Genomic DNA, 26,226 nt, shown 5'->3' on the forward strand with positions numbered 1-26,226 from the left:
ACTGATGTCTCTGGCCAAGAGTCAGAGAGGATGTGAGAATGGGCAATATCCATGTGAGAGAGCTCGGAGGCAGATCTCCCCAGAGGTGAGCCTGAGGTGACTGCAGCCTTGGCTGGCCACGTGACTGCATCCTGTGATACCCTGAGCCACAGGCACAAGCCAGAGGCATTCATATGAGCTGCTCCAGGATTCTCGACCCACAGAAACTATGAGATAATAAACATTTGTGGTTTTCAGTTAAAATCACTATAATTTTATTGGTTAAAAAAACAAAGATGGACAATGCTGAAGGGTTAAAAGATAAAGTGCAAGGTTTTCAATTGCTAATTGCCAAATTTTGATTATAGTATATTATTACTCAAAAAGTTCTTTTTGTCACTTGCTTCTTCAAATTTAGAAATAGCTGGCTTTGCTGATTTCTCTGACTACAGTTCTAACCAGGATTGGTTTTACTAGGATTTTCAGAAGAAAGGTCAGTACCCCAAATGGGAATTCAAATCAAATATGAATCCTCATAACGGGGACAAAGGTCACAAACATTTACAGAAAGCTGACTTATGTCCCAGGCACTCTGCTGGACACTTTCTTTCTTTCTTTTTTTCACACACACACACACACACACACACACACACACACACACACACACAGTGTATTTTATTGCACACTTTCTTAAATTGCCCAAAGTCAGAGATTATAAGTCACACAGCTGGGATTCAAATTCAGGTCTGCCTGACTCTAGAGCTTTTCTGCCACATCACATCAGTTATTGAATATATTTCAAAAATTTACAAATCCTTTGTTACTCTGTAGCAGTAAAAGACTTTCATACAATATACCAAAAATAATATTCTTCCAAGATTCTTCAAGTTAAAATATTTTAAAACAGTTTGAGGTGTCATGTTGCTGGCCATTCCACAACCCATTTCTCGCTCTCTTTAGCTCTATTTCCTTTCACTTTTAGCTACTTCATCATCCTTCACTGTACACAGATTATTTAACTTTCCGACTATCTTTTGACTCACTGGAATATGTGTGCTCTTAGACGTACATACTTTGGTTGACTAGAACAGAAGGAGGCCAGTGGTATGTACGAGCAGTATGATTTATTATGGACAAATAGTAAAAAAAATGTTACTAATATCCATAGATAAATTCCTTAAGTAATACGTAAAGAGACAATATTATTAAAAGTTTGCTTTATTTTTCTGTTGAATCAAGTACTATCTCCCAATTACAGTTAGAATTTATGCCTTACAAATGTTAGCACAGTTAGCATCACCTCATTGACAACTGAATAATAAATCAAACTAGGTCCCAGCGGTTATGTCCACATCCAGGTTGTTAGGGTGATCAAGAACTCTTATTTGTTTGCTTTAGCTTTTAGTCCTTGGTTATATCTATAAAGAAAACAGAAAGAAAAAAATCATGAATCACAATAGATACATTTATAATAAGAAGGGAGTGGGAGCATATTCCATCTCTTCTTTCTCTCTAGTCAAGAGGCTATACAGTTGTAAATACAATCTTCCCAGAGGCTTATAGAGAAACAGGCAGATGGGAGAGTAATCCAAGGACTTTTTTGAATCTGGTTTCCAACTGTCAAAACGTCTTAACTGACATACAGTTCCCTGTACAAAAATATTATTTTAATGTAAGAATATTTTCATTCTGGAACTATACAAGAGTATGACAAACGTGAATATATGTATAAAGTTTACCAAAACATGGTCATCTAGAACTTTTAATTTTATACTCACAAAGCATCTTTCCTGAGAATAAAATCAATTGGGAATGGGCCTGTCTAATCACTAAAAATAAAATATAATTCTGTGATGCAGGCAGGCTACTGGGTTAGGAGGTTGTAACACTTAAAGTTTATTGAAACTAAGGACAATTTCTTCAATTATCATTAATTCAAAGAAGAATTAACCACAAAGCTACAGAGTCTTTCCCTTTTACATTACCCTGGGCTTCATTAACTATTCTTCTCAGCTGAAAATAAAGTGGGAAACTGAATAAGCACAAGAGGGAACTTATTCCATGAAGCCTACCATACCTCCTAGATTTCTCAAAAGGTCCTGATTTCAAACATTCAACAGTATTTTCCTAAGTCCTCCAGAGAGTCCAACATTTATATTTCTAACTAAATCTAATCTGCTATTGTAACCGAAAGGCCAAAAATCCTTTTGTCAAACTAAACCTGAATTTCTGATATTAGAAATAATATTTCTGAATGTGACACTTAGTGTTCTCATAGTTCTACTATCATGAGTTAATATAAGGTCAAAATGAGATGGTGCATGAGAAAAGTACTCTGTGAATAAAATCTCTGTACTAATTGAAGCTTATATTGATATAAGTAAGCCCTAAAAATGGTTGTCAGGCATTGTGTAGAATGAGTGAGTTTATTTACTCATCTATGCGTTATGTGCTAGAATATTATAAAAAGATTACAGAATTAAGCTACTAGTAAAGCTAGGGATGGTACAGATGAATGAAATTAAAATGTACTATACTCTGCAGAATAGAATGCCTTCTGAAAGGAAGTAAATTATATAGCTCAATGTTTTCTATTTCTTTACTGAAATCATTCAATTTTTTAGTTAAAGAAAGTTGTTATTCATAACATTGTTTTGTAATTTAGGAAGGTTCTATGGTTCAAATCAAGCCAGAGCCTTCATCTAAGCTCACTGCAGAGTGTTAACCAGTCACTGACAAATAATATTAATCACTGAATTTTGAAAATTTCCAATGCTCACGGAATACATACTTTCCAATGAAACTAGCAGCCTCACTTTAAACATCATTTCCAATACTATATAACTATACATTTAAGTCTCACTTTATTATATTTGATTGAAAGTAAGTGATAAAAAGTTCATGCAGAAAATTACCTAATATATCCTAAATTATATATGTTATCTTATCTTAATAAAAGAGACTCTATCAAAGGGCTGTACATCTAGGTAACACACAGATTTAAAACCTAGGTAATATACTGCCTAACACTTTTAACTCAAACCCCCAGGCTTTCTAGAAATGTTTAATGTCTGCTTCAGGCACATCCTGTCTTAGCATTATATATGAATCTTAAAAAAAAAAGTATTGCCAGCCGGATGGCTTCTGAGGCAGATTTTTTTTTTTACATCTGTGGTAAGCTTACCTCCAAATACGAAAGAGCTGAGAGGCTCCGGCTGTCCCGACAAAGAAATTAACAGCAAACAGACTCCAGTTTTTGGGAATAATTACAAGTGAGTATCTTGACCAAATAAACCCTGTTGAAATAAAATTTTTTTTTAAAAAAGCATAGGTACTGCTGCAATCTTATTTGAACATTTAATATTAGAGTAAAATAATTATAAATAAGACTATGACAACACAAAGTAGGACAAAGAAATGCTATAATTTGAGACTTTAATGAAGTTGCTATAATTCAGCATTTCACAAAACACTCAGTTCTTACAGCAAAGGGAAATTTTTATAACCCTCCTCTGCCTTGTTTGGCTATAGTCTAATAACTTCCTAGAGATAACACTGCTAATTTCTTTCTGTGTGAGTGTGTGTATATGTATTTCAAACATGAAACAGTTAAGTACATTGATATAAAACAAAATTATTGAATGCCCGGTATGGAAGATATTCATTTAATTTACCTGTAGCCATCAAAACAGCAGATTGGGCTGTGCTGAGTTTTTCTGCAGGTCTGGCCATGTCAGCCAATCCAGCACACACCAACCCCTGGAAATACACATTAACACATAAGAAAGAAAAAAAAGCATCATGAGTATGTAGTAATGGTTCTCAATTCTAACTAAAACACAAACTATTTCAGAGATTTTCAGACTGTAGCTATGATTTTAGTATCCATGCATTAAGAAAAAATGTATCATGACAAAAAGTTACAATGAATTCAGAAATGCTTTTTGAATTAAGTTGTATTTTGTTAATCACATTAAACAGCTTCATATATTTGAAAATCAGTAGTGTGTGTATATATTTTTTCTATAAGTATATTTGTATTTTTGTTCTACAAATGATACTTCTTTCACATAAGAATTTATATATTCTTTATGCATGTTGGGAAACACTGGTGTGGAAGATGCCTGAAAGCTATTTGTATAAATTCCTCCTTTCATGTTTTTTGCAACAGTATTCTTTTTTAAAAGTGGAAGTATCAGAAAAACTCTGCTATAATTTTAGCTTCTTGGCTAGATAATTTTTCTTTAATGTCAAAGTATACCTGGTCATTTCTTCTCTGGTATGTTTTTAACACTGTTTTTTATAGAATCATACCCTACCATCAGCAACACTAAGAAAGTTTAGTAACGAGTCTTCACTAGAATATTAGTTATGCTACTCTATTGCAGAGATTAGAATACATAACAGAATGATTTTTATTGATGAAAAATTCACATCTATGTAAAATAAGAGAGACTAGTACAAAGAACCCCTACATACCCATCACCCAGTCAACAATTATTGACATTCTGCCATATTTACATCACCTCTCCTCCTCCCTTTCTCCAATTTTAAAATCAAATCCTAAATATGTCATTAGAAAATATGGTTCTAAGAAATTTTCAGGTTTTTTTGAGTTTCTAAAAGATGCTCTTACATGAAAAATATAAATCAGCACAGGGTTTTTTTCTCCTAAATAGAACATATGCATACTTGTGAATTTTTACAAATTTAAACCAAATCCAAATGGTTTTGATTTAATAAAGTCAGTAGATCAAGGAAGCAATGATTCTGGCTTAAAAAAGGGGCAAATAGTTAAATACTGTAGTATAAGTAGAGGTAAATCATGACCAATACTACTTTTCTTGTTAATTTTCACCCATAGTCCTGTGATTTTCTTCCCAAATGGTTCCTAATCATCACTCTTACATTCTTCTTCCAGGTCCCAATGTACATTTTCTCCGTTGCATATCTGTTCCACTTTGGCAGGGTGGAATACTGCCGTTGTAGAGGGGAAGAAAGGGACTGATTTCTAGCATTATTCTACTCAGTCCACGTATTACTACACTGTAACAGATCTATGATGACTATAGGCTATATTCTAGCATTGTCTTTTGGAGGAAGGTAGCAGCCATGATTTTGTTTATGCTCAGAGTATACATTTTATTTTTCTGGGACATGTTAGTAATTGTGCTCTCCCATAGAGGTCTTGAGGCCCCTCTCCCACATTTCTTTCTCTCTCTATTTTTTTGAAATGTTTGCTTTATTATCCTCTCTCTTTATAAGTACATATATTTTTTTCTGACCCATTTACAAAGAAGTTGTAGACATCATGCCCTTTGACTCCCTAGTATTTTAGTGTACATTTGCTAAGAACATGACTATCTTCCCATTCTCTTATATACCCACAATCTAATCACAAAATTTAACATGGATAAGACACTGTTGTCTAATACACAGTGCATAGTTAAATTTTGACAACTGCCCCCAGATGTCTTTTAAAACATTATTTTTCTTGTCCAGAGTAGTTAGGTCAGGATAATACATTGCATTTGGATGTTATGCCTCTTTAGTCTTCTTCTTTTTAAATTAAAGTATAGTTGATTTATAATACTATATTAGTTTCCTTTCCCGCATTTCTTAAAAAAAAAAAAAATATCCCTTTCTAGGGGATTTCCCTGGTGGTCCAGTGGTAAAGAATCCGCCTTCCAATGCAGGGGACCTGGCTTCGATCCCTGGTTGGAGAACTAAGATCCCACATGCCACGGGGCAACTAAGCCCGCGCACCTCAACTACTGAGCCTGCGCACCTCAACTAGAGAGCCTGCGTGCCACAACTACTGAGCCCATGCACCCTGGAGCCTGCACACCACAACGAGAAGCCTGCGCACCGCGACGGCGCAATGAAGAGCCTGTGCCGCAATGAAAGATCCCGCATGCCTCAATGAAGATCCCGAGTGCCGCAAGTAAGACCGATGCAGCCAAAACAAACAAACAAACAAAAAACCAAAAAAACGCTTTCTACTTCTATACCACTCTAACCTCATGTAAATTACCTTATAAAATCTTACTGTGAATCTAATCTCTGCCATTTACTAGCTGGGTGACTTTGGTCAAGTTACATAACACATTGTCTTAAATTCCTCATGTATAAAATGAGAATATGAATAGCTACCCTTGCAAAAGAGATATATGATTAAATGAGATAATATGCTTCAAAAATATTTACCATAGTGCCTGGAAAATATTATTATTATCAACAACAAATAGTAGCTTACATCTTTAGAGAAGCAGAGATAAGGGAATATTAGTCTCTGTACCATTTCCTGTACTTCTAGTCTCAGGGGCAGAAGGTCTGTGTTCCTATTCTTCTTTGTTATGAACTTTATTCAAATAATAGAACTGTAGAGTCAGAGAGTGTGTGGAGTATATCACAAGGTTATGTAAAATACTCCCTAACATGGGGAGAAAGTACCAATTACAGAAAGATCCACAGTGACTTTTAAAGGGGGTCCTGTAAGTGTTTAAGAGCCTAGGCTTTGAAGTCAAATTAGAACTGAGGGTTCAAATCCTGACTCTGTCACTTACAACAGTTCTAGTTCTTTGAACCTCAGTACCTTTACACCTTTTTTCTGGTGAAGATTAAATATTAGATAATGTATTAAATAAACCAATACAGAGAGTTTGGCATCTAGTAGATTCAAGTTAGTTCTCTGTGTTTCCATCAATTAAAAACTGGTTTTCAAATGTGTGATTCTTTCTGGCACCTGGTTATCTCCACTGGGTGGAGTAAATACTCATCAGATAGTGTAAAACATTTTTTCCTTCCTTTCTTCCTCCCTTCCTTCCTTTCTTCCTTCCAATATTTTTTCCTTTAGTAAAAAAAAGTCATATGACACTTCTAGAGGAGGGCTAAAAATGAAATACCATAACAGAATATTCCAATTCCAAAATGCTTAGGGATAACAAAGTTCTCAAGATTTTAAACTGCGAATTAGTCTATATAAGTATTCCAGCTGGAAAAGCAAGTAGATAGACATTAAAAACCTGCAGAGGTAATCTTGAAGTATAGTTTGACTTATTCCTAAGGAGAACAGAAAAGAGAAAAATTAGCCACACAAAATGGTATACTGTTCAAGAGTTAACTATAACCCAGTCGGGAATTCCCTGGTGGTCCAGTGGTTAGGACGCTGCACTTCCACTGGAGGGGGCCTGGGTTTGATCTCTGGTCGGGGAACAAAGATCCCACGTGCCGCACAGAGCAGCCAAAAAGAAGAAAAAAAAAAAAAAAAATATATAAAACCCAGTCTGCACAAACAGACTATGAACAAAAAGAAAAAAGCTCCCTCAACTGACCTTCACATAATAGTTTCCCCAGATTAGCCAATGATATCCATTCCTTCTGTAAACAAGCTAACGATGCCCATGGCTGAATACTCATGGCTAGAGGCTATTTATTCTGTATTGCACTCATGCACTTTTGCTCTCACCAGTTGAGTTATATTTTTATCAAGTCACTGTGTTTGTCTTCAAACCTGTTTATACCAGTTTTACTTGTTACTGTAATTTACCTAATTTAATGAACTAGGTAAACAGGTGAAACACAGAAAGAGGGTTGTTATTTCTATGAAATCTAAAGTGACTGTTTTGGAAAGATTGAATAAAGGCAAGTTAAACTTGCTGTCAAATTTGGTGTGAACAAGACAGATATAAAAAGATGGGGGTGAGGGGCTTCCTTGGTGGTGCAGTGGTTAAGAATCTGCCTGCCAACGCAGAGGACATGGGTTCGAGCCCTGGTCCAGGAAGATCCCACATGCCACGGAGCAACTAAGCCCGTGAGCCACAACTACTGAGCCTGCGCATCTGGAGTCTGCGAGCCACAATTACTGAGCCCATGTGCCACAACTACTGAAGTCCATGTACCTAGAGCCTGTGCTCCACAACAAGAGAAGCCATTGCAATGAGAAGCCTGCGCAGGGTAAGGAAGAGCAGCCCTTGCTCGCGACAACTAGAGAAAGCCTTCGCGAAGCAACAAAGACCCAATGCAGCCAAAAATAAATAAAATAAAATAAAATTTAAAAGATGGTGGGGAGACATAAAAATCTAGCAGGTTTCTGTTATCATGAAAGTGTCTATGAACTTGCTCTGCTTTAAAGAAAACTAAACTGAAATCATGTAGGATGCACTACGGTATAATTCATCCAAGACAGATGATGTGGAACTCAAAACCAGTGGATCCATACACAAATCAAAGCTTTGACCTTATAGTAAATGATTGATAAATGAATATATACTTATAATCTTTAAGTTAAAATAAAATATTTAAGGGTGTGTAGTATTGCTTTTTAGAATTATCCACTTTGACCTTTATAATTAATTATTTGGCTTCAACTGAAGTGGCTAAGAAGGATTCGACCACAGTTAAATCTCTAAAGAAGTATAGTCTAAAATTCTTAATGTACAACTTAGGTGGCTTGCAGCATCAACTGCTACGTGTCACATATAGTTTACTATAGATTAATTATTATCAAATGCTCTGGGAAAGGAAAGCATAAACTAAATATCAAAAAAAGTTTCCCCACCAGAGAACAAAACACAGAAATTTCCATTGCTATGCTGTCATCAGGAGACTATGTATGATGTCAACATGAACTTAAAATAGATATTTTTAAAGGAGACAGTCGAGAAAGCACTTATGAGTATATAATACTGTCAATGTTTCAAAACACTGATGGACCAGATCAAAGAAACATCAAAGCTATTGGCGGGCTTCCCTGGTGGCGCAGTGGTTGAGAGTCCGCCGATGCAGGGGACGTGGGTTCGTGACCCGGTCCGGGAAGATCCCACATGCCGCGGAGTGGCGGGGCCCGTGAGCCATGGCCGCTGAGCCTGCGCGTCCGGAGCCTGTGCTCCGCGGCGGGAGAGGCCACAGCAGTGGGAGGCCCGCGTACCGCAAAAAAAAAAAAAAAAAAAAAAAAGCTATTGGTAAAAATCAATAAACTTCTAAACTGTGGTAAATTTGGGGTCGGGGTGCTCCCAATTTATTGGAAATACATTAAGTCATTCTTATTTTTTATTAATTTATTTTTTTTAATTAAGTTTTTTTTTTTCTGTACGCGGGCCTCTCACAGTTGTGGCCTCTCAACCACTGCGCCACGAGGGAAGCCCTAAATTAACTTGTTTTGGACTATAGTTGAATTACAATGCTGTATTAGTTTCTGCTGTACAGCAAAGTTAATCAGTTATACATATACATATATCCACTCTTTTTAGATTCTTTTCCCATATAGGTCATTACAGGGTATTAAGTAGAGTTCCTTTTGCTATACAGTAGGTCCTTATGAGTTATTTATTTTATCGTTCTCACTTTTTAAATAACGGTGCTAGAAACAATATTTCAGCAATTAATTCCACTTTGCAGATATATAATTTTAAGCGTTGGTAGGGAGCAAAGAGAAAGGAAATAGTAATCTACATTTCTTAGTATTTTTTTTAATATCACTTTTAAATGCTTAGAGTATGAGAAGAATCATTAAAGATGATATATTGAAGCTTCTTTTTTAAACTGATGGAAGCTTTTCTCAACTTATAGATCTAAAAAGAGAACTGCTCCCTAGTTCTCTGTAAAATATAGCTCCCAACCACTAATTTACTCTAATCTTGTTGCTTTATAGATGAGACAAAAGGGCGGAGACTGAACTTGCCTAAGGCCATAAAATTGAGGGACAGGTAATTCCAGTTCTAACATTCTCAACTACTTAGATTTACAGCTGAGTTTCTGAGTTGTTCTAACAAATTAAAACAGTACATTTAAGAGAATTAAAATAGCCTACAACCCAAACAAAAAACAACTTTATTAAAACTTGGGCAAAGGGTTTAAATAGATGCTTTTCCAGAGAAAATGTAGAAATGGTCAATAAGCACATGAAAAGATGCTCAGCATAACTAATCATATTAGGTAAATGTACATCAAAACCACAATGAGACACCACTTCACACCCATTAGAATGGCTATTATAAAACAACAACAACAAAAGTAACAAGTGTTGGCAGGGATATGGAGAAATTAATTGGAACCCCCGTGAATTGCTGGTGGAAATGTAAAATAGTGCACCTGCTGTGGAATATAGTACAGCAGTTCATCAAAAGATTAAATATACTGAATTACCATATGATTCAGCAATTCCACGCGTAGGTATATACCCAAAAGAACTGAAAGCAGGTCTGGAACAGATATTGTACACCATTGCTCATAGCGGCATTATTCACACTAGCCAAAAGGTGAAGCAACCCAAGTGTCCATTAACAGATGACTGAATAAACAAAATGTGATATACACATTCAATGAAATATTCAGACTTAAAAAGGAAGGAAATTTTGACACATACTATGACATAGATGAACCTTCAGGACATTATGCTAAGTGAAATATGCCAGGCACAAAAAGACAAATACTGTATGATTTCACTTATATAAGGTACCAAGAGTAGTCAAATTCACAGATAGAAAGTGGAATGGTGGTTTCCAGGGGCTAGGGAAGAGGGAAATGAGCTATTGTTTAATGGGTTCAGAGTTTTAGTTCTGCAAGATAAAAAGAGTCCTAGAGATTGGTTGCACACTGATGTGAATGTACTCAACACGAAAAAAATGGTTAAAATGATAATTTTATGTGTATATTTTTACAGTTAAAAAAAAAAAGCCTGCAGACCAGTAGTTTTCAAACTTTAGAAGTCCTCAGAATCACCTGGAGGGCTTATTAAAACACAAATTACTGGGCTCCATCCCTATAGTTTCAGATTTAGTAAATCTGTGATGTGGCCTGAAAATCTGCATGTCTAACATATTCCTGGGTGATGCCAATGCTGCAGGTCCAGGGATGATGCTTCGAGAAGCACTGCATTAAGCCCAAACGGGCCCTTCCAACATAAAATCAATGATTTGTTATTAACAGCCATCGCAATTATTTCTTTTCAGCTAAATGAGAGCTTTAGGAATGGAAACTCTGGCATAGTGTAAAAGCATTGGTCTTGGAGTCAGAAGTCCCATATTCTATCATTTCCCAAATGTTAATATATATACCCTTGGATAAATTCTTCTACTTTTTGAGAATAACTTTCCTTGCCTCTATTTTAGTGTTAGTATCTGAAATTCTCATACTAAATTAATAACAAAAGTTAATTTGGGGGTGTTCTAATTAATTTAAAGTTTTACATAGTCACAAAATTTTAGAATGAAGTTTCATGTTCCTAGGGCCCATAATTATAAGCTTTTCGATAACAATACGTTCCCCAAAGGGCTCTCACCTATCTAATGAGTTCAGAAAAACTAAAGTAGGTAGTAGGCTTTATGCAGTAAAACTGATACATCTGGCCACAGTCCTCGCGGAGAGTCGCCGCGGTTTCTTGCTTCAACAGTGCTTGGACGGAACCCGGCGCTCGTCCCCCGCTCCGGCCGGCCGCTCAGAGCCAGCCCTCGCCACCACCTCACGGCGCCCTCCAACCGCCCCAAGGTCCCCGCCGCCGTTACAGCGCCGCGCAGCCACCGCCACTGTTTCACCTCAGCCGCCCGCCATGACGGCCGCGTCCCCTTCACAGGTGCGCCAGAACTACCACCGGGGCTCGGAGGCCGCCATCAACCGCAAGATCAACCTGGAGCTCTACGCCTCCTAAGTCTACCTGTCCATGTACTATTTTGACCGCGATGATGTGGCTTTGAAGAACTTTGCCAAATACTTTCTTCACCAATCTTGTGAGGAGAGGGAACATGTTGAGAAACTGATGAAGCTGCAGAACCAACGGGGTGGCCGAATCTTCCTTCAGGATATCAAGAAACCAGACCGTGATGACTGGGAGAATGGGCTGAATGCAATGGAATGTGCGCTACACTTGGAACAAAGTGTGAATCAGTCACTACTGGAACTGCACCAACTGGCCACGGAGAAAAATGACCCCCATTGGTGTGACTTCATTGAGACTCATCATCTGAATGAGCAGGTGAAATCCATTAAAGAATTGGGTGACCACGTAACCAACTTGCGCACGATGGGGGCCCCCGAATCTGGCATGGCTCAGTATCTTTTTGACAAGCACACTCTGGGAAATAGTGATAATGAGAGCTAAGCCTTAGGCTGGCTTCCCATAGCCACAGGGGTGACTTCCCTGGTCACCAAGGCAGTGCATGCATGTTTGGGTTACCTTACCTTTTCTGTAAGTTGTATCAAAATATCTACAAGTCCTTTCCTTAGTACCATTCCTTCAAATAAAGTAATTTGGTAACCCCCCCCCCAAACCCTGATACATCTGAGAGTATTTGTATAAAATTACTTCAAGACGTACCATGAACATTTAAAAGTACATCCTTCAGAAAAGTTACTTCAAATTAATAAGCTCCTTTAAAGAATATCTTTTTCAGTAGCTTCTGCAAAAATTCAAGACTTACCCATTTCATAATTGGAGCCCAGAAAAATATTGTTTTGGGACCTGAAAATAAAAAATGAAAAATTTAGCAATAAACCAACTATTTTCAATATGTCTTTTAATAGCCATCACCACATTTCAAAAACTCAAAGGTTTATCAATCCATTTCTAATAATTTTTACTATGCTTTCTGCATACTTTGTATTTAAGTTAAAATTTAGAGAGTCACCACACTATCAATCTTTCATACAAGTTGCTTTGATCTCCTTGTCAATTATTTGTATTTTTGTGAACTATTAAAATTAGCTAAAGTATAATGGAGATGGTTTCGGAAACCATTCCTAACGTTTTGCCTTGAACATGGAACTTAATGTTATTTCACTTTAGGATAATCTTCAAGTTGAGGAAATGACAAATTATGGAATTTTGGTGATACAAGCCACAGTAGATATTTTCTATTAGTTTCTGGCTGCAGTGGGTCTTCATTGCTGCGTGCAAGCTTTCTCTAGTTGCAGCGAGCTGGAGGGTTACTCTTCATCGTGGTGCGTGGGCTTCTCACTGCGGTGGCTGAACACTGGCTCTAGGCGCGCGGGCTTTAGTAGTTGCAGCACGTGGGCTTGGTAGTTGTGGCACGTGGGCCCTAGAGCACGTGGGTTTCAGTAGTTGTGGCTGTGGGCTCAGTAGTTGAGGCGCGCAGGCTCTAGAGCGCAGGCTCAGTAGTTGTGGTGCACGGGCTTAGTTGCTCTGCGGCATGTGGGAGCTTCCTTGACCAGGGATCGAACCCAGGTACCCTGCATGGCAGGCAGATTTTCAACCACTGCGCCACCAGGGAAGTCCCAGATATTTATATATTCACTAATTCTATTAATATTTATTATTATAAATGACATGTCACCACGTATTCTAGTAAAACTTCTTATAAAAATTCTATATATTCTAGTAAAAAATTAATGAACCTAACTTTAAAGGGCACATGAGAAAGTGGAAAGCCTAGATTTGTAAGCTCCTTAATAGCAGGGTCCTTGTTTTAGTTATCCTGGTACTCATCTGCCTCGTGCAAAATGTTCAATAAATGTTGACAGTATTGAAAACGACTATGGTTTCTTAGATAACCTAGAATTTGAGAAGCATGATGTTTCAGAGCTGGAAGGAAACCCAGAGATCATCTAATCTAAATCCTTCATTTTACCAATAAGGCTCAGAGAAGTTCCATAACCTACTCAAGTCATGCGGCTAGTAAGCCCAGAATTGTAACTAGAACCTAAGTCTTCTAACTCTTAAACTTGTGCTCTTTAACCACATAACATAACTGTGCCCACTTGTAACTCTTCCAAATTATATGTCTCTTTTAACCTTCCAGGGGATACAGTGACAGGAGAGAAACAGACTTTGTCCATGGTAATTTAAAAGCTAAATCCAATACAAATTAATATGGTATGTATGCTCTCAACACACTGGATCAACAAAAGACATTTATTTCTTAACACAAAAATTAATCAATTTCACATAAGACAACAGTGATTTTAAGCAAATTCGAAATTAAAAAAATCTAATTATAATTTATATTCTAATTATATAATTATAAATCTAGTTGTATTATTTCTGCCTTAATATTCCACTTTACTTTTTAAGAATAAATAGTTTTTATGGATCACAAAAATCACATCTAAAATGGCATCATCACCCAAATATAACACATTTATTTCTCTTCATCTACTCCCAGTAATATTTCTCAAATAGCACCAGCAGGTAAAGATGGATTTATCCAATTTCCCCCCAGTGGGTGAGCATTCACTGTCATTAATAATCAAGGAATGTTTCTGTTCACATACACATAAATAACATTTAAAAGATAGAATTGACTCAAACCTATTATTTAGGAACAAAACAAAAGATAATGAAATTGAAAAAGCATGGAGCTAAAAAAAAAGTAAAAGCACATAGCTAAGTTAAGATCCAGTCATAGTTGTAGGTTTAATTTGTTGCAAAGAAGACCACTCATTCATTCACCCATAATAATTACTGCATGCTTTACAGTGTTGTAGGCACTGGGGATGCACTGGTAAATAAAACACAGTGCTGGCTTTAAAGAACCTAAGCACAAGCTACTAGTCCCCTTATTTGGCCTTACTTGGCCTTATCTGGCTAACTCCTAATATCCTTCAAAAACTCATTGAAGGTTTCATCTCCTCAAGGAAGCCTTCTTTAACATCTCCAGGTTAGATTAAATGCTCCTTCTCTGAACTCCCAAAGCAGCCTGTCTATTCTTCTAGTTTTCTGCACTTAACAATTAAACTGATCTATTTACGCATCTGTCACTTTAATCAGGCAAGGTCTAGATGTCAAAGCCTGTTTCTTAGTTTTTCTTGACAAATAATATTTTTGAACAGAATTGAATTGGATTAACCATATCCAGGAGAGATGCTAATCAACGCTACTCAAATTTTAGGTTTGACCCAGATTTGCCTTGACACCGCTTCATCCTCAAGGCTGGGATTTCAGGGACATCAGGTTCCCTTTACATCAGGGAACTGGTACTAGACTTTCACTCATTAGTTACTCTACTCTTAGACCATGATACTTCCCTTTTTGGCTCCTGAAAATTCTTCCCATGAGTCTGATGCCATAATGCACTAATCCTATAAGTCAATCTTTTCAAACTCTGGTTATTTTAGTTTGAGTTTCTGAGATTCCTATCATCACACCTGGTTTATTTTTCTTTATCATATACAAAGCCGCAGGGTCATATGCAGTATCAATTACCAAGTTTATTTTTTATCCCTGCATGAAGCTTGGCTTCATCTCTCAAGGGTAAGCCAATACATTGTTTTCGTCTCCGGCTTTGGATTCCCCAACAGACTCCTCTCTTCATATTTCAAAACTCATGCTTCCTCTTCTGCCACCCCAAAAACTGTTTCCTGAGCAATGCCTCTAAGGTTCTGGTTTCTTTACGAGCTGAAATGGTTGACCCTTCAGGGTTAATGAACGTCAAGCTTTTCAGTAGGTTTGCCTGGTAACTAATTTACTCAACTGCTCTGAGCTAGGTGATAATATTAAAATAAAAACCGCCCTTCTCCCACACAACTGAACCAAACAAAAACTTCGAACATGAAATTATGTTTGCTAGAACATGGGCCAAAGAGAAGTTTAAATATTTTATTTAGTGCATAATTTTAAACTATAAAACAAAGCCTAAATTAGTTTAACAATTGGTAAGCACTGAATTTAAAAACATCAGTAGCAAATATATATTAATAAGACATTCTAAATTTCTAATTTTTTCTGAAATATCAGAGGATGCTGACACCTGACACAAATAATTAGGGTTGGAGATCTGTAAGTGCAAACAAGCAGTGTTTTCTTCATTGTTAAAAAAAGGAAAAAATAGCTAGTAATACCCATGATCATATAATAGGTTAACAACAAATTTTAAAGAAAACTTATTTTAGTTCACCCTTCCATTTTATCTTAGCTAATCATTTTCTACCTTAAAAGTAAAGAAGTCAAATAAATATAGACGTGTATGAATTCAGGAAGAGAGGCTATCTTCTTGAAAACAGCAATCAGTCAATAATGGAAATGGTAATGAGGAAACATCCCAACTGATTTTGACATTTAAAATGTAAAGTTTAAAAACATTTGTTTATTTAAGTATAGTTGATTTACAATGTGTTAGTTTCAGGTGTACAGAAAAGTGATTCAGTTATACATATATAACTATATTCTTTTTCAGATTCTTTTCCATTTTCAGGTTATTACAAGATATTGAACATAGTTCCCTGTGCTGTACAGTAGGTCCTTGTTATTTACCTAAAACAAAAAGTTTTGACAAAAACATATTTGGAAACAGGTATCACATAAACAGTGAGAATATAATGTCACATTGTCTTTCTAGACCTGGGAAAAATAGTTTATGTTCTACAATGACATAGCTATTCTCACTGGAGAGCATTAAAAAAATGAAGTCATTAAATAATCATGATACCTGAAGTGATTATAACACCTTAAAATCAAGATAAGCATAAGTATAAATAGAGTATCTAGTTAACATTCATTACGATGAATGAAAAAACTTGATTAGGCATAAATTTTAAATTACTGAAAATATACTGAATAAAAAGCAGCTCTTAAGAAATTTAATTTGAAGTCCAAGATGAGGGAAATGTGTCCCCATCAGATATAAATATACATTCCTTTAGACAAAGAATTAACTAACAATTAACACATTTTCATCTTGTTTCTTATAAGTCCACTCTTGGAGGTTGGAAAAGGCCTCAAATGCTGACTATTTAAAACTATGAATTATACAGCAAAACAAACATATGGCTACAAAAGGGGAGAGGAAGGCAGGGAGGGACAAATTAGGAGTATGCGATTAACAGATACAAACTACTATACATAAAATACATGAGCAACAAGGATTGACTGTAAAACTATTAACTATTTTCAACCATAACAAAAAATACGAATAATAATATAATGGTCATTTTCTTTTGTGTTGTTATATGTTTTTCTGATTTTTAAAGTGAAACTGATGTTTTCTAAAGTTCAAACTTTCATGGAAGAATTTGAAAAATTCTGCAAGGGAATATCACAACCAAATATGTAAGAGACATAAGAGACCTACATTTTCAAACAAATTAACAAATCTAGTTGCCTTGTTGAACTTTGATGAACCTATTAATAAAACAATGACATAATTTTACTTCCTAATTTCCTTACCTGAGAGGAATGACTGCTAATGAAATACTTTATAAATTCTACCCAGAAAGTATGTCATTTATTGTACGTATGATTCTCTTCCTAGGGAAAGACTTCCTTCTTGGAACAGAATAAGTAACTTTTACACACATGCAAACGTACACATATACAAATATTGAATTGAGGTGCTCCCAATGTTAAGAATAAAGTTCTTACTGAATGTTGTCCACTACTCCACCGAATCCCTTTCATACCATTTCTCTTCGGTTTACTGCTTTCAACATCCCTCAACTTTCCTCTAACATTCCTTGTATTAAGCAAGTCCATCTGTTTGCTATCATGTAGCCAGCTACTTACAAATTCACACAGATATTGACAAAGATTACTCATTTTTATTTGTACTAAAGCTAGTTCTGATTTCATACCGAGAACATGACGGGGCTACCATTTTAAAGCCAAGCAGTCTTTATATCTCGTGGAAGGCCCTGGAAAGAGCTCACTCAAATAGCACCCAGAACGTCATAGGTGTATAATGATTTTTAAAATGTTGATTTTAAACAGGCTTTGGTGAAAATGCCAAAGAAAAATAACAGGTGAAGTGACTAGCTATGATAGCCAATATGCATTTTAGGGTTGATACATTTTAAATTTATACATTTCTTCAGTAACAAAGAATCAATGACTTCTAGATTTAGAAAGACTGTTGAAATCATCTAGTTCAGGCATTCATTTTATAAATCAGGTAAATGAGGCCCAGAGAGGTAAAATTACTTACATAAAATACATAGCACAACAAGGATAAAAACTTAGATCCCTAAAACCTAATCTAACAATAATTATATAGTCGTCCCTGATGAAATCTGAGTTTCTTGAAGCCTCTGAAACTAAGAAAGGTCCTAGCAGAAATACCAAATTGTAGACTATTACAGCTAGAAAGAAACTTAAAGAAAATCCAAATTCTTCTACTTTTATACATGAAAAAGAAAAGGCACTTAAAAGTTAAGTAATGTGTCTCATATTCAGATAGTTCCAGATACAGCAAGGACCAGAATACAGGCCTCTTTGATCCCAGTCCTCTTTCTGCTATGCCAGACCACACTTTAAATGTATTTCACACTCTCTCATAGACAATATTAATATTATTACATGACTTGGAAATAAGAGACAATTTTTTTTAAACTGAAGTATAGTTGATCTACAATCTTGTGTCAGTTTCAGGTGTACAGCAAAATGATTCAGTTTTATATACATAAAACTGAATATATATATTCTTTTTCAGATTCTTTTCGCTTATAGATTATTACAAAATATTGAGTATAGTTCCCTGTGCTATACAGTAGGTCCTTGTTGGTTATCTATTTTATATATAGCACAGTGTATATAACAAACGATTTATAGCTTCTCTTAGGGCTTGCTTCTCCTTTAGTACATCTAGTGAATCAAATTAGATGAGGCATGAACAGTCTTAATTTCTTAAAATTAGTTTAAGATCAGGTTAGTGGGCAAAAGTTATGTTAAGTGTCACACTAACAACTACAACAAGGATTGTATTACTTTTATGATCTCTTCTGAGAATACAAAATCTCTGTGGCTAGGGATTTTAATTTTATTCACTAAAATATCTCAAATGCTAAAACAGTATATAATATACAGCAGGCCCTCAAAAAATATTAAATAATTCAACTTTCTTGGAGCTAACTAGTTTAAAGATATTCTATTTTTCATCAATATCTTACAATTGTATTTGAAATCCCAACTTTCCATTTTGGTTCTCATTCCTTAATTTTAAGGTAACAGAGGTTATAACTGTAAAAAATAATATATGTATATTTACATATTTAGTGTATATATTTAAACATAATATACATTAACAATATGTTTAAGAATATATTTATATAGAGAGATGTATTATACATGGTATATAATACAGATATATTTAATATGATATACATATCTAGATGTCTATCCTAGACTGGCATTAAAATTCTTCAGATAATCTCTGTAGGAAGAAAATGTTCTAACAGAGACGCTAAATAACCATGTTAATACATAACTGTGTGGGTTTCTACACTGGTTATTTATTTGATCCCCATTTGGCTTTATTTACATAAAATAAAACAAAATATTCTCTGAACTAAGTTGTATTAAACTATCTAGTATAAAATCAATTCCCTGAGCATTTAATTTTGAATTTTTTTGATAAAGATATTCCCTTATGAACACTGTTAATAATGGTTCATTTAGTATGTTTTTATTTTAAAAAATATTCTCTAGGTCTGTAAGATAAAAAGGAAAAACCAATTCTCTTACCTAGGAAAAATGAAAATATCCCTGTTATGAAGATCTTAAAGTAACTTTTCCCATAAGCCTTCCCAGAGAGAACGCCACGCAAAGTAGAGAATATTCTCAGCAACAGCAAACTAAACACTGCAACATGTTTCATAGAAGTATTTTTTCAACAGTTCTTCCACTTAAGCCAAAATGTAATTCAATATAAGCAAAGCTATGGTAAGCAAAAATTATATGGCTCAGATAGCTGTTTTCTGGGCTGACTTAATTGAAGGATAGTTTTTATTTATTTATTTTTATTATTTATTTCTTATTTAATTCTGTTTTTTCCCCCAGTTCTATTGAGATATCTCTCTCTTTTTTTTTTTTTTTGCTACACCACGCGGCTTGTGGGATCTTAGTTCCCCAACCAGGGATTGAACCCGGGCCATGGCAGTGAAAGCACCAAGTCCTAACCACTGGAACTCCAGGGAATTCCCGAGATATAACTCTTTAGAGACTCTCTGGACCCTTTAGGGCTGAGGTCTCCTAACTTCTTTTGAACACATTGCCCCATCAGTTAAAAAAATTTTTTTTTGAGCATACATCCCCTATATACAGTGCATATATATACATATATATAAATTAATACATATAGACTCCATAGAATTTAGTTGTGTACAGATGTTCCTTGATTTATGATGGGGTTACATCCCAATAAATCCATTGAAGGTTGAAAATATCATAAATTGAAATTTTTTTGGGCCTCTCACTGTTGTGGCCTCTCCCATTGCGGAGCACAGGCTCTGGATCCGCAGGCTCAGCGGTCACGGCTCACAGACCCAGTCGCTCCGCGGCATGTGGGACCGTCCCGGACCGGGGCACGAACCCGTGTCCCCTACATCAGCAGGCGGACTCTCAACCACTGCGCCACCAGGGAAGCCCCATAAATTGAAAATTTATTGAATACACCTAACTTACTGAAGTATCATAGCTTAACCTAGCCTACCTTTAACATGCTCAGGACACTTATAGCTTACAGTTGGGCAAAATCATCTAACACAAAGCCTACTTTATAATAAATTGTTGAATATCCCATGTAATTTATTGAATACTGTACTGAAAAACAGAATGGCTATAGGGGTGCAGAATGGACGTACTGATTGTTTACCGCATGATTGACTGTGAGTTGTGCCTCGTTGCTGCCGCCCAGCAACATGAGAGCACTGTACCACATATCACTAGCCCAGGAAAAGCTCAAAATTCAAAGTACAGTATCTGGGCTTCCCTGGTGGCGCAGTGGTTGAGAGTCCGCCTGCCGATGCAGGGGACACGGGTTCGTGCCCCGGCCAGGGAAGATCCCACATGCCCTGGAGTGGCTAGGTCTGTGAGCCATGGCCGCTGAGCCTGCACGTCCAGAGCCTGTGCTCCACAACGGGAGAGGCCACAACAGTGAGAGGCCCGTGTACCGCAAAAAAAAAAAAAAAAGTACAGTCTCTACTGAATTTGTATTGCTTTTGAACCATCTTGTAAAGTTGAAAAATCTTAAGTCTAACCATCGTAATAAAGGGACTATTTACACATACATATATATATGTGTACTAATTTATTTTTATATTGTAAACTTTAAAAAGATAAAGTAATAGTAAGTATTAATAGAAGTCCTCTTGTTTTCTTCCTACATTCCAGTTTCATTTTGTGCACGCTTTGGGATGATTCACCCCATTTTGGAGCTCATACATACAAAGGAATGACACTCCACTAATAATTTTTTTCCCCAACTAAGCTCTTAAGTAAACACTGGGCAGCATGACTTCAAGGTTATTTCTTTGAACAAATATCTAGAGGGTAGCTATGCAGCTGGTTAGTGTCGAGTCAAATACTTTTATAGTCAGGAGATGGTGGGGGGAGTGACGTATCTTATGAGAACTGAACTTACTAGGACACACATTTGGTTAGAACTCTATTCTTTTTCTTTTTTTTTTAACATCTTTATTGGAGTATAATTGCTTTACAATGTTATGTTAGCTTCTGCTGTATAACAAAGTGAATCAGCTATACATATACATATATCCCCATATCCCCTCCCTCTCGCGTCTCCCTCCCACCCTCCCTATCCCACTCCTATAGGTGGTCACAAAGCACCGAGCTGATCTCGCTGTGCTACGCTGCTGCTTCCCACTAGCTATCTATTTTACATTTGGTAGTGTATATATGTCAGTGTTACTCTCTCACTTCATCCCAGCTTACCCTTCCCCCTCCCCGTGTCCTCACATCTGCGTCTTTATTCCTGTCCTGCCCCTAGGTTCGTCAGGACCAATTTTTTTTTTTTTTTTTTTTTGCGGTAAGCGGGCCCCTCACTGCTGTGGCCTCTCCCGTTGCGGAGCACAGGCTCCGGATGCGCAGGCTCAGCGGCCATGGCTCACGGGCCTAGCCGCTCTGCGGCATGTGGGATCTTCCCGGACCGGGGCATGAACCTGTGTCCCCTGCATCGGCAGGTGGAATCTCAACCACTGCGCCACCAGGGAAGCCCTACTGTTTGTAGATTTTTTGATGATGGCCATTCTGACCGGTGTGAAGTGATATCTCATTGTAGTTTTGATTTGCATTCCTCTAATGATTAGTAATGTTGAGCGTCCTTTCATGTGTTTGTTGGCAATCTGTATATCTTCTTTGGAGAAATGTCTATTTAGGTCTTCTGCCCATTTTTTGATTGGGTTGTTTGTTTTTTTGATATTGAGCTGCATGAGCTGCTTGTATAGTTTAGAGATTAATCCTCGGTCAGTTGCTTCATTTGCAAATATTTTCTCCCATTCTGAGCCTGTCTTTTCGTTTTGTTTATGGCCTCCTTTGCCACGCAAAAGCTTTTAAGTTTCATTAGGTCCCATTTGTTTATTTTTGTTTTTATTTCCATTTCTCTAGGAGGTGGGTCATAAAGGATCGTGCTGTGATTTATTTATTTATTATTATTTTTTTAAGCATCTTTATTGGAGTATAATTTCTTTAAAAATATGGAACGCTTCACAAATTTGCATGTCATCCTTGCACAGGGGCCATGCTAATCTTCTCTGTATCATTCCAATATTAGTATATGTGCTGCCAAAGCAAGCTCTGATTTATTACATAGAGTGTTCTGCCTATGTTTTCCTCTAAGAATTTTGTAGTGTCTGGCCTTACATTTAGGTCTTTAATCCATTTTGAGTTTATTTTTGTGCATGGCGTAAGGGAGTGTTCTAATTTCATTCTTTTACATGTAGCTATCCAGTGTTCCCAGCACCACTTATTGAAGAGGCTGTCTTTTCTCCATTGTATATTCTTGCTTCCTTTATCAAAGATAAGGTGACCATATGTGCGTGGGTTTATCTCTGGGCTTTCTATCCTGTTCCATTGATCTATATTTCTGTTTTTGTGCCAGTACCATACTGTCTTTATTACTGTAGCTTTGTAGTACAGTCTGATGTCAGGGAGCTTGATTCCTCCAGCTCCGTTTTTCTTTCTCAAGATTGCTTTGGCTATTCAGGGTCTTTTGTGTTTCCATACAAACTGTGAAATTTTTTGTTCTAGTTCTGTGAAAAATGCCATTGGTAGTTTTATAAGGATTGCACTGAATCTGTAGACTGCTTTGGGTAGTATAGTCATTTTCACAACGTTGATTCTTCCAATCCAAGAACATGGTATATCTCCATCAGTTTGTATCATACTTAATTTCTTTCATCAGTGTCTTACAGTTTTCTGCATACAGGTCTTTTGTCTCCTTCGGTAGGTTTATTCCTATGTATTTTATTCTTTTTGTTGCAATGGTAAATGGGAGTGTTTCTTTAATTTCCCTTTCAGATTTTTCATCATTAGTGTACAGGAATGCAAGAGATTTCTGTGCATTAATTTTGTATCCTGTTACTTTACCGAATTCATTGATTAGCTCTAGTAGTTTTCTGGTAGCCTCTTTAGGATTCTCTATGTATATAGAACACTATTCTGACTCTACAGAAGTAGATCATTCTGTGCCAGAGACAATATGTAGATAAATGGATGATGAAGGCCACAGGTCTAACTCTATATATAATGCAATATTCTACTCTAATATATATTTATATAAAGACATATTCTTGTAACCTGTCTCAACGTACTTGTCAATGATACAATGAAATCTCAAAAATTTAGCCTTGCATATTACTGTAAAAACCTCCAGTATGTGAATCTACTCTAATGTTTAATATAATGATTCAATAACATACTATTATGCAAAATAGTATGCAAAATCCTTGAATATTCACTCTGATGACTCTTGGAACAATAATCAGTATTTCCTCAGATTTTATTGAATACTTATGAATCAATCAACAGTTATATTTTTCATGTTTCTTCATTTCTACAATGGTGTGCCTACCCTACAACATTTTAATCACAAATAATTTTGCAGTGATAGGTATTCTTACTCTGCATATTGGTGAAAAGCTTAATAAGAGGATAGGTATTCTTACTCTGCATATTGGTGAAAAGCTTAATAAGAGGGAACTAACACCAACATTTGTTGAGAGTCTACGTGCAAACACTGCTACATGTTTTACAGACAATACATCACTTAACTTTCACAGCAATCCTTAAATGGTGATAATTATTATCCCCATTTCATAGATTAGAACTAAAGGTTGGGGTCAAGGTCACACAGCCAAGATTCAAATCCAGGTCAGTCTGGCTTCAAAGCCTATGCTCCTTCCATTACACTGAAAAAAAGGGTTACAATAACTGAACTAGTCCAAGAGTATCCAGATAAAATGCACAATCTACTAACAAATCTCAAATGAAAGATAATTCCTTTTCATTATAAAAGTCGAATAAAGTATTATAAAGAATGATTATACGTGGTTAAAGCCAAGGTCTTGCAAAATATCACTATAAAACTACCCTCCAATTCTGTTTTAAAGTAGTTTAAAGTTGCTCCTCCTCTATCCTGTCTTTATCCTACAACCCAAACACAGAGCTTAAGAGGGTCAGGGTTGACTACACAGAATTCAGTTGAGTCTGAAGCCCAGATTATTACAGAAGCATTGCCCAATTCTCCCTCCTGAAAATCTCTGCCACAAAACACAGCACAATTCCAAAAATTGCGTGTTAAAAGAACCAAAAGGCAAATAAACTAAATAAGCCTCTTCATCAATAAAAACTTCTCCTTAAAGATCAATTTTATAAGGGGTAAACTACTGCAACAAGTAATATTATACTAAAGTATAATTCCAAGACACAGTTCACCCCATTATCAAACTGGAAATTAGATTTAGTAACCATCTCACACTCCCAAGAGCTTCTTCATAGTCAGATATGTGGGGAGACAGAGTTGGAAGAATTGGGATCTTCCAGTTTCTTAAAGAATTATTTTTTTCAACCACAAGAACATTGTTTTCCAATAGGTTAAAGAGAGAGCTAACATTTACTGAGCATTTATGAAGAATCAAACACATACGTTATCTTTAACTCTCACATCGATCACATTTTACAGAAACTAAGATCTAGGATTTCGCCCAAGGTCACGTCGATAGTAAGCAGCAGAGCAGAATTTAAAACCAGGTCTGTCCACACAAAAAGGTCCAGGGAGAGCTTGTTCAGTAGTAATTTCATAAATAAGGATAGACTTAAACAAACTAGACCTATGGGGCAAGGAATGACACTGACTCAGAAACCGGTTAACACTTCTGCAGGCCTGTCAGCTGGAGCTGAAGGAAGTATGACCTTTACTCCAAACCCTCCAGGGTGGAAAGACAGCTCTTCTCCGCGTGGGTCAATATACCACTACTCATGGAGGGAAAGAGGAGAGAATGAGGTTTCCTGGTGGCCCAGACCCTTTCTTGGCCGCAGAAATGGAGAAGGATCAAACCCAGAGGCCCGGTCAGGGTCTGAGTTGTGCCTAAGGGAAGGGGTGCGACAAAGGTCGCAGACTTGAAAATAACGAGTTTATGAGAGATGCTGGAAAAGAAAACATGAAAAGCAGGGAGCATGGGAAAGTACACGGATTCACTTGAGGGAAGGGGGTTGGGGCTGTGGGTGATGCCTCCAGCAGCAGAGTTGTCAGTGGGCCTCAAAACGGAGGGAAGGGACAGGGATGGAAGGTCTCGGTGGGAGCCACTCTGGGTTCATTACCTGCCGGGTGGTTGTACAACGGCCTCAGTTTCTCAGGCAGCAGAAGCTCCACTTTATCAAGGACCCGGTGGTAGGTGGCCAGCAGGCCCCGGGCGCCGGCGGCTGACATTTCTGCGGACGAGTGATCGTGGGCAGCCAGGTAAGGCAGCGGCCGTGTGCTCCTCCCTAGCTGGCAATGAAGGGCAGCTCGTCACTTTCCCCTGTCTCAACGCCTCTCAACGCCTCGCGCCCTCCTCTCCCCCAAGGCAGCTCAGCCTGCTCCCCTGTGAACCGCCCGGCGGCCCGCGTCTAGAGAAGATTGTGGGGGCGGAGACTCTGCGACGGCCCGCCCCCAGCCCGCCTCCTGGTCTCCGACTGCCTAGAGGGAGGAGGAGTCACGGAAACAGGTGGCAAACGGACAGCCTCACCGAGTCAACCCGGCGCCCTACCGGGAGCGCGCTTGCGCAAGCAGAGCGACCCGCGGTGACTGGCCCGCCCCGGGGCGTGGGCGGGGTCCAGACCAAACCTACAATTTCTTCTTCCTGGCCCGGAGGCCATGTTGGAGAAGGGAAAGTGAAGCTGCACCCGCGCTAATCCCCTTTCACTTTGGTTAAGGAGGCCCCTAGATAAAATGGGCTTTTCGGGCCTTCCATGACCCGACTAAAGATGACGCCGCACAACTCTGTTGCTTCCTTTGGAATGAGACTCGTGAGCGCGAGACTTCCGATTTCAGCTTCTTCCGTCTCTATTCCTCATTTATCCAGAGTATT

The 26,226-nt window shown here is 37.2% G+C and overlaps 1 protein-coding gene and 1 pseudogene across 2 annotated transcripts; one reads left to right on the top strand and one right to left on the bottom strand.

The window, feature by feature from the left end:
* Positions 1-1,181: 1,181 nt before the first annotated feature.
* MPC2 (mitochondrial pyruvate carrier 2) lies at positions 1,182-25,865 on the bottom strand. Its single transcript, XM_082668711.1, has 5 exons — positions 25,478-25,865; positions 12,396-12,436; positions 3,654-3,738; positions 3,164-3,275; positions 1,182-1,397 (listed from the first exon to the last, which is right to left on the bottom strand). The coding sequence occupies exons 1-5, from the start codon at positions 25,584-25,586 to the stop codon at positions 1,361-1,363; spliced, it is 384 nt and encodes a 127-aa protein (XP_082524837.1). The 5' UTR covers positions 25,587-25,865; the 3' UTR covers positions 1,182-1,360.
* Positions 11,528-12,165, top strand: LOC309837876 (ferritin heavy chain-like; annotated as a pseudogene). The gene has a single exon. The product of its transcript is annotated as a ferritin heavy chain-like (transcript).
* Positions 25,866-26,226: the final 361 nt, after the last annotated feature.

The sequence above is a fragment of the Grampus griseus genome (genome assembly GCF_964374135.1).
Source record: "Grampus griseus genome assembly, chromosome: 1".
NCBI classification, from domain to species: Eukaryota; Metazoa; Chordata; class Mammalia; order Artiodactyla; family Delphinidae; genus Grampus; species Grampus griseus.

Coding starts and splice junctions, on each gene's coding strand:
- MPC2 (XM_082668711.1), bottom strand. CDS start 25,586: ATGTCAGCCGCCGGCGCCCGGGGCCTGCTGGCCACCTACCACCGGGTC. Junction 12,437..25,477: donor GTTGTACAACCACCCGGCAG/GTAATGAACCCA, acceptor TTTTATTTTCAG/GTCCCAAAACAATATTTTTC. Junction 3,276..3,653: donor TGCTGTTTTGATGGCTACAG/GTAAATTAAATG, acceptor TTATTTCAACAG/GGTTTATTTGGTCAAGATAC.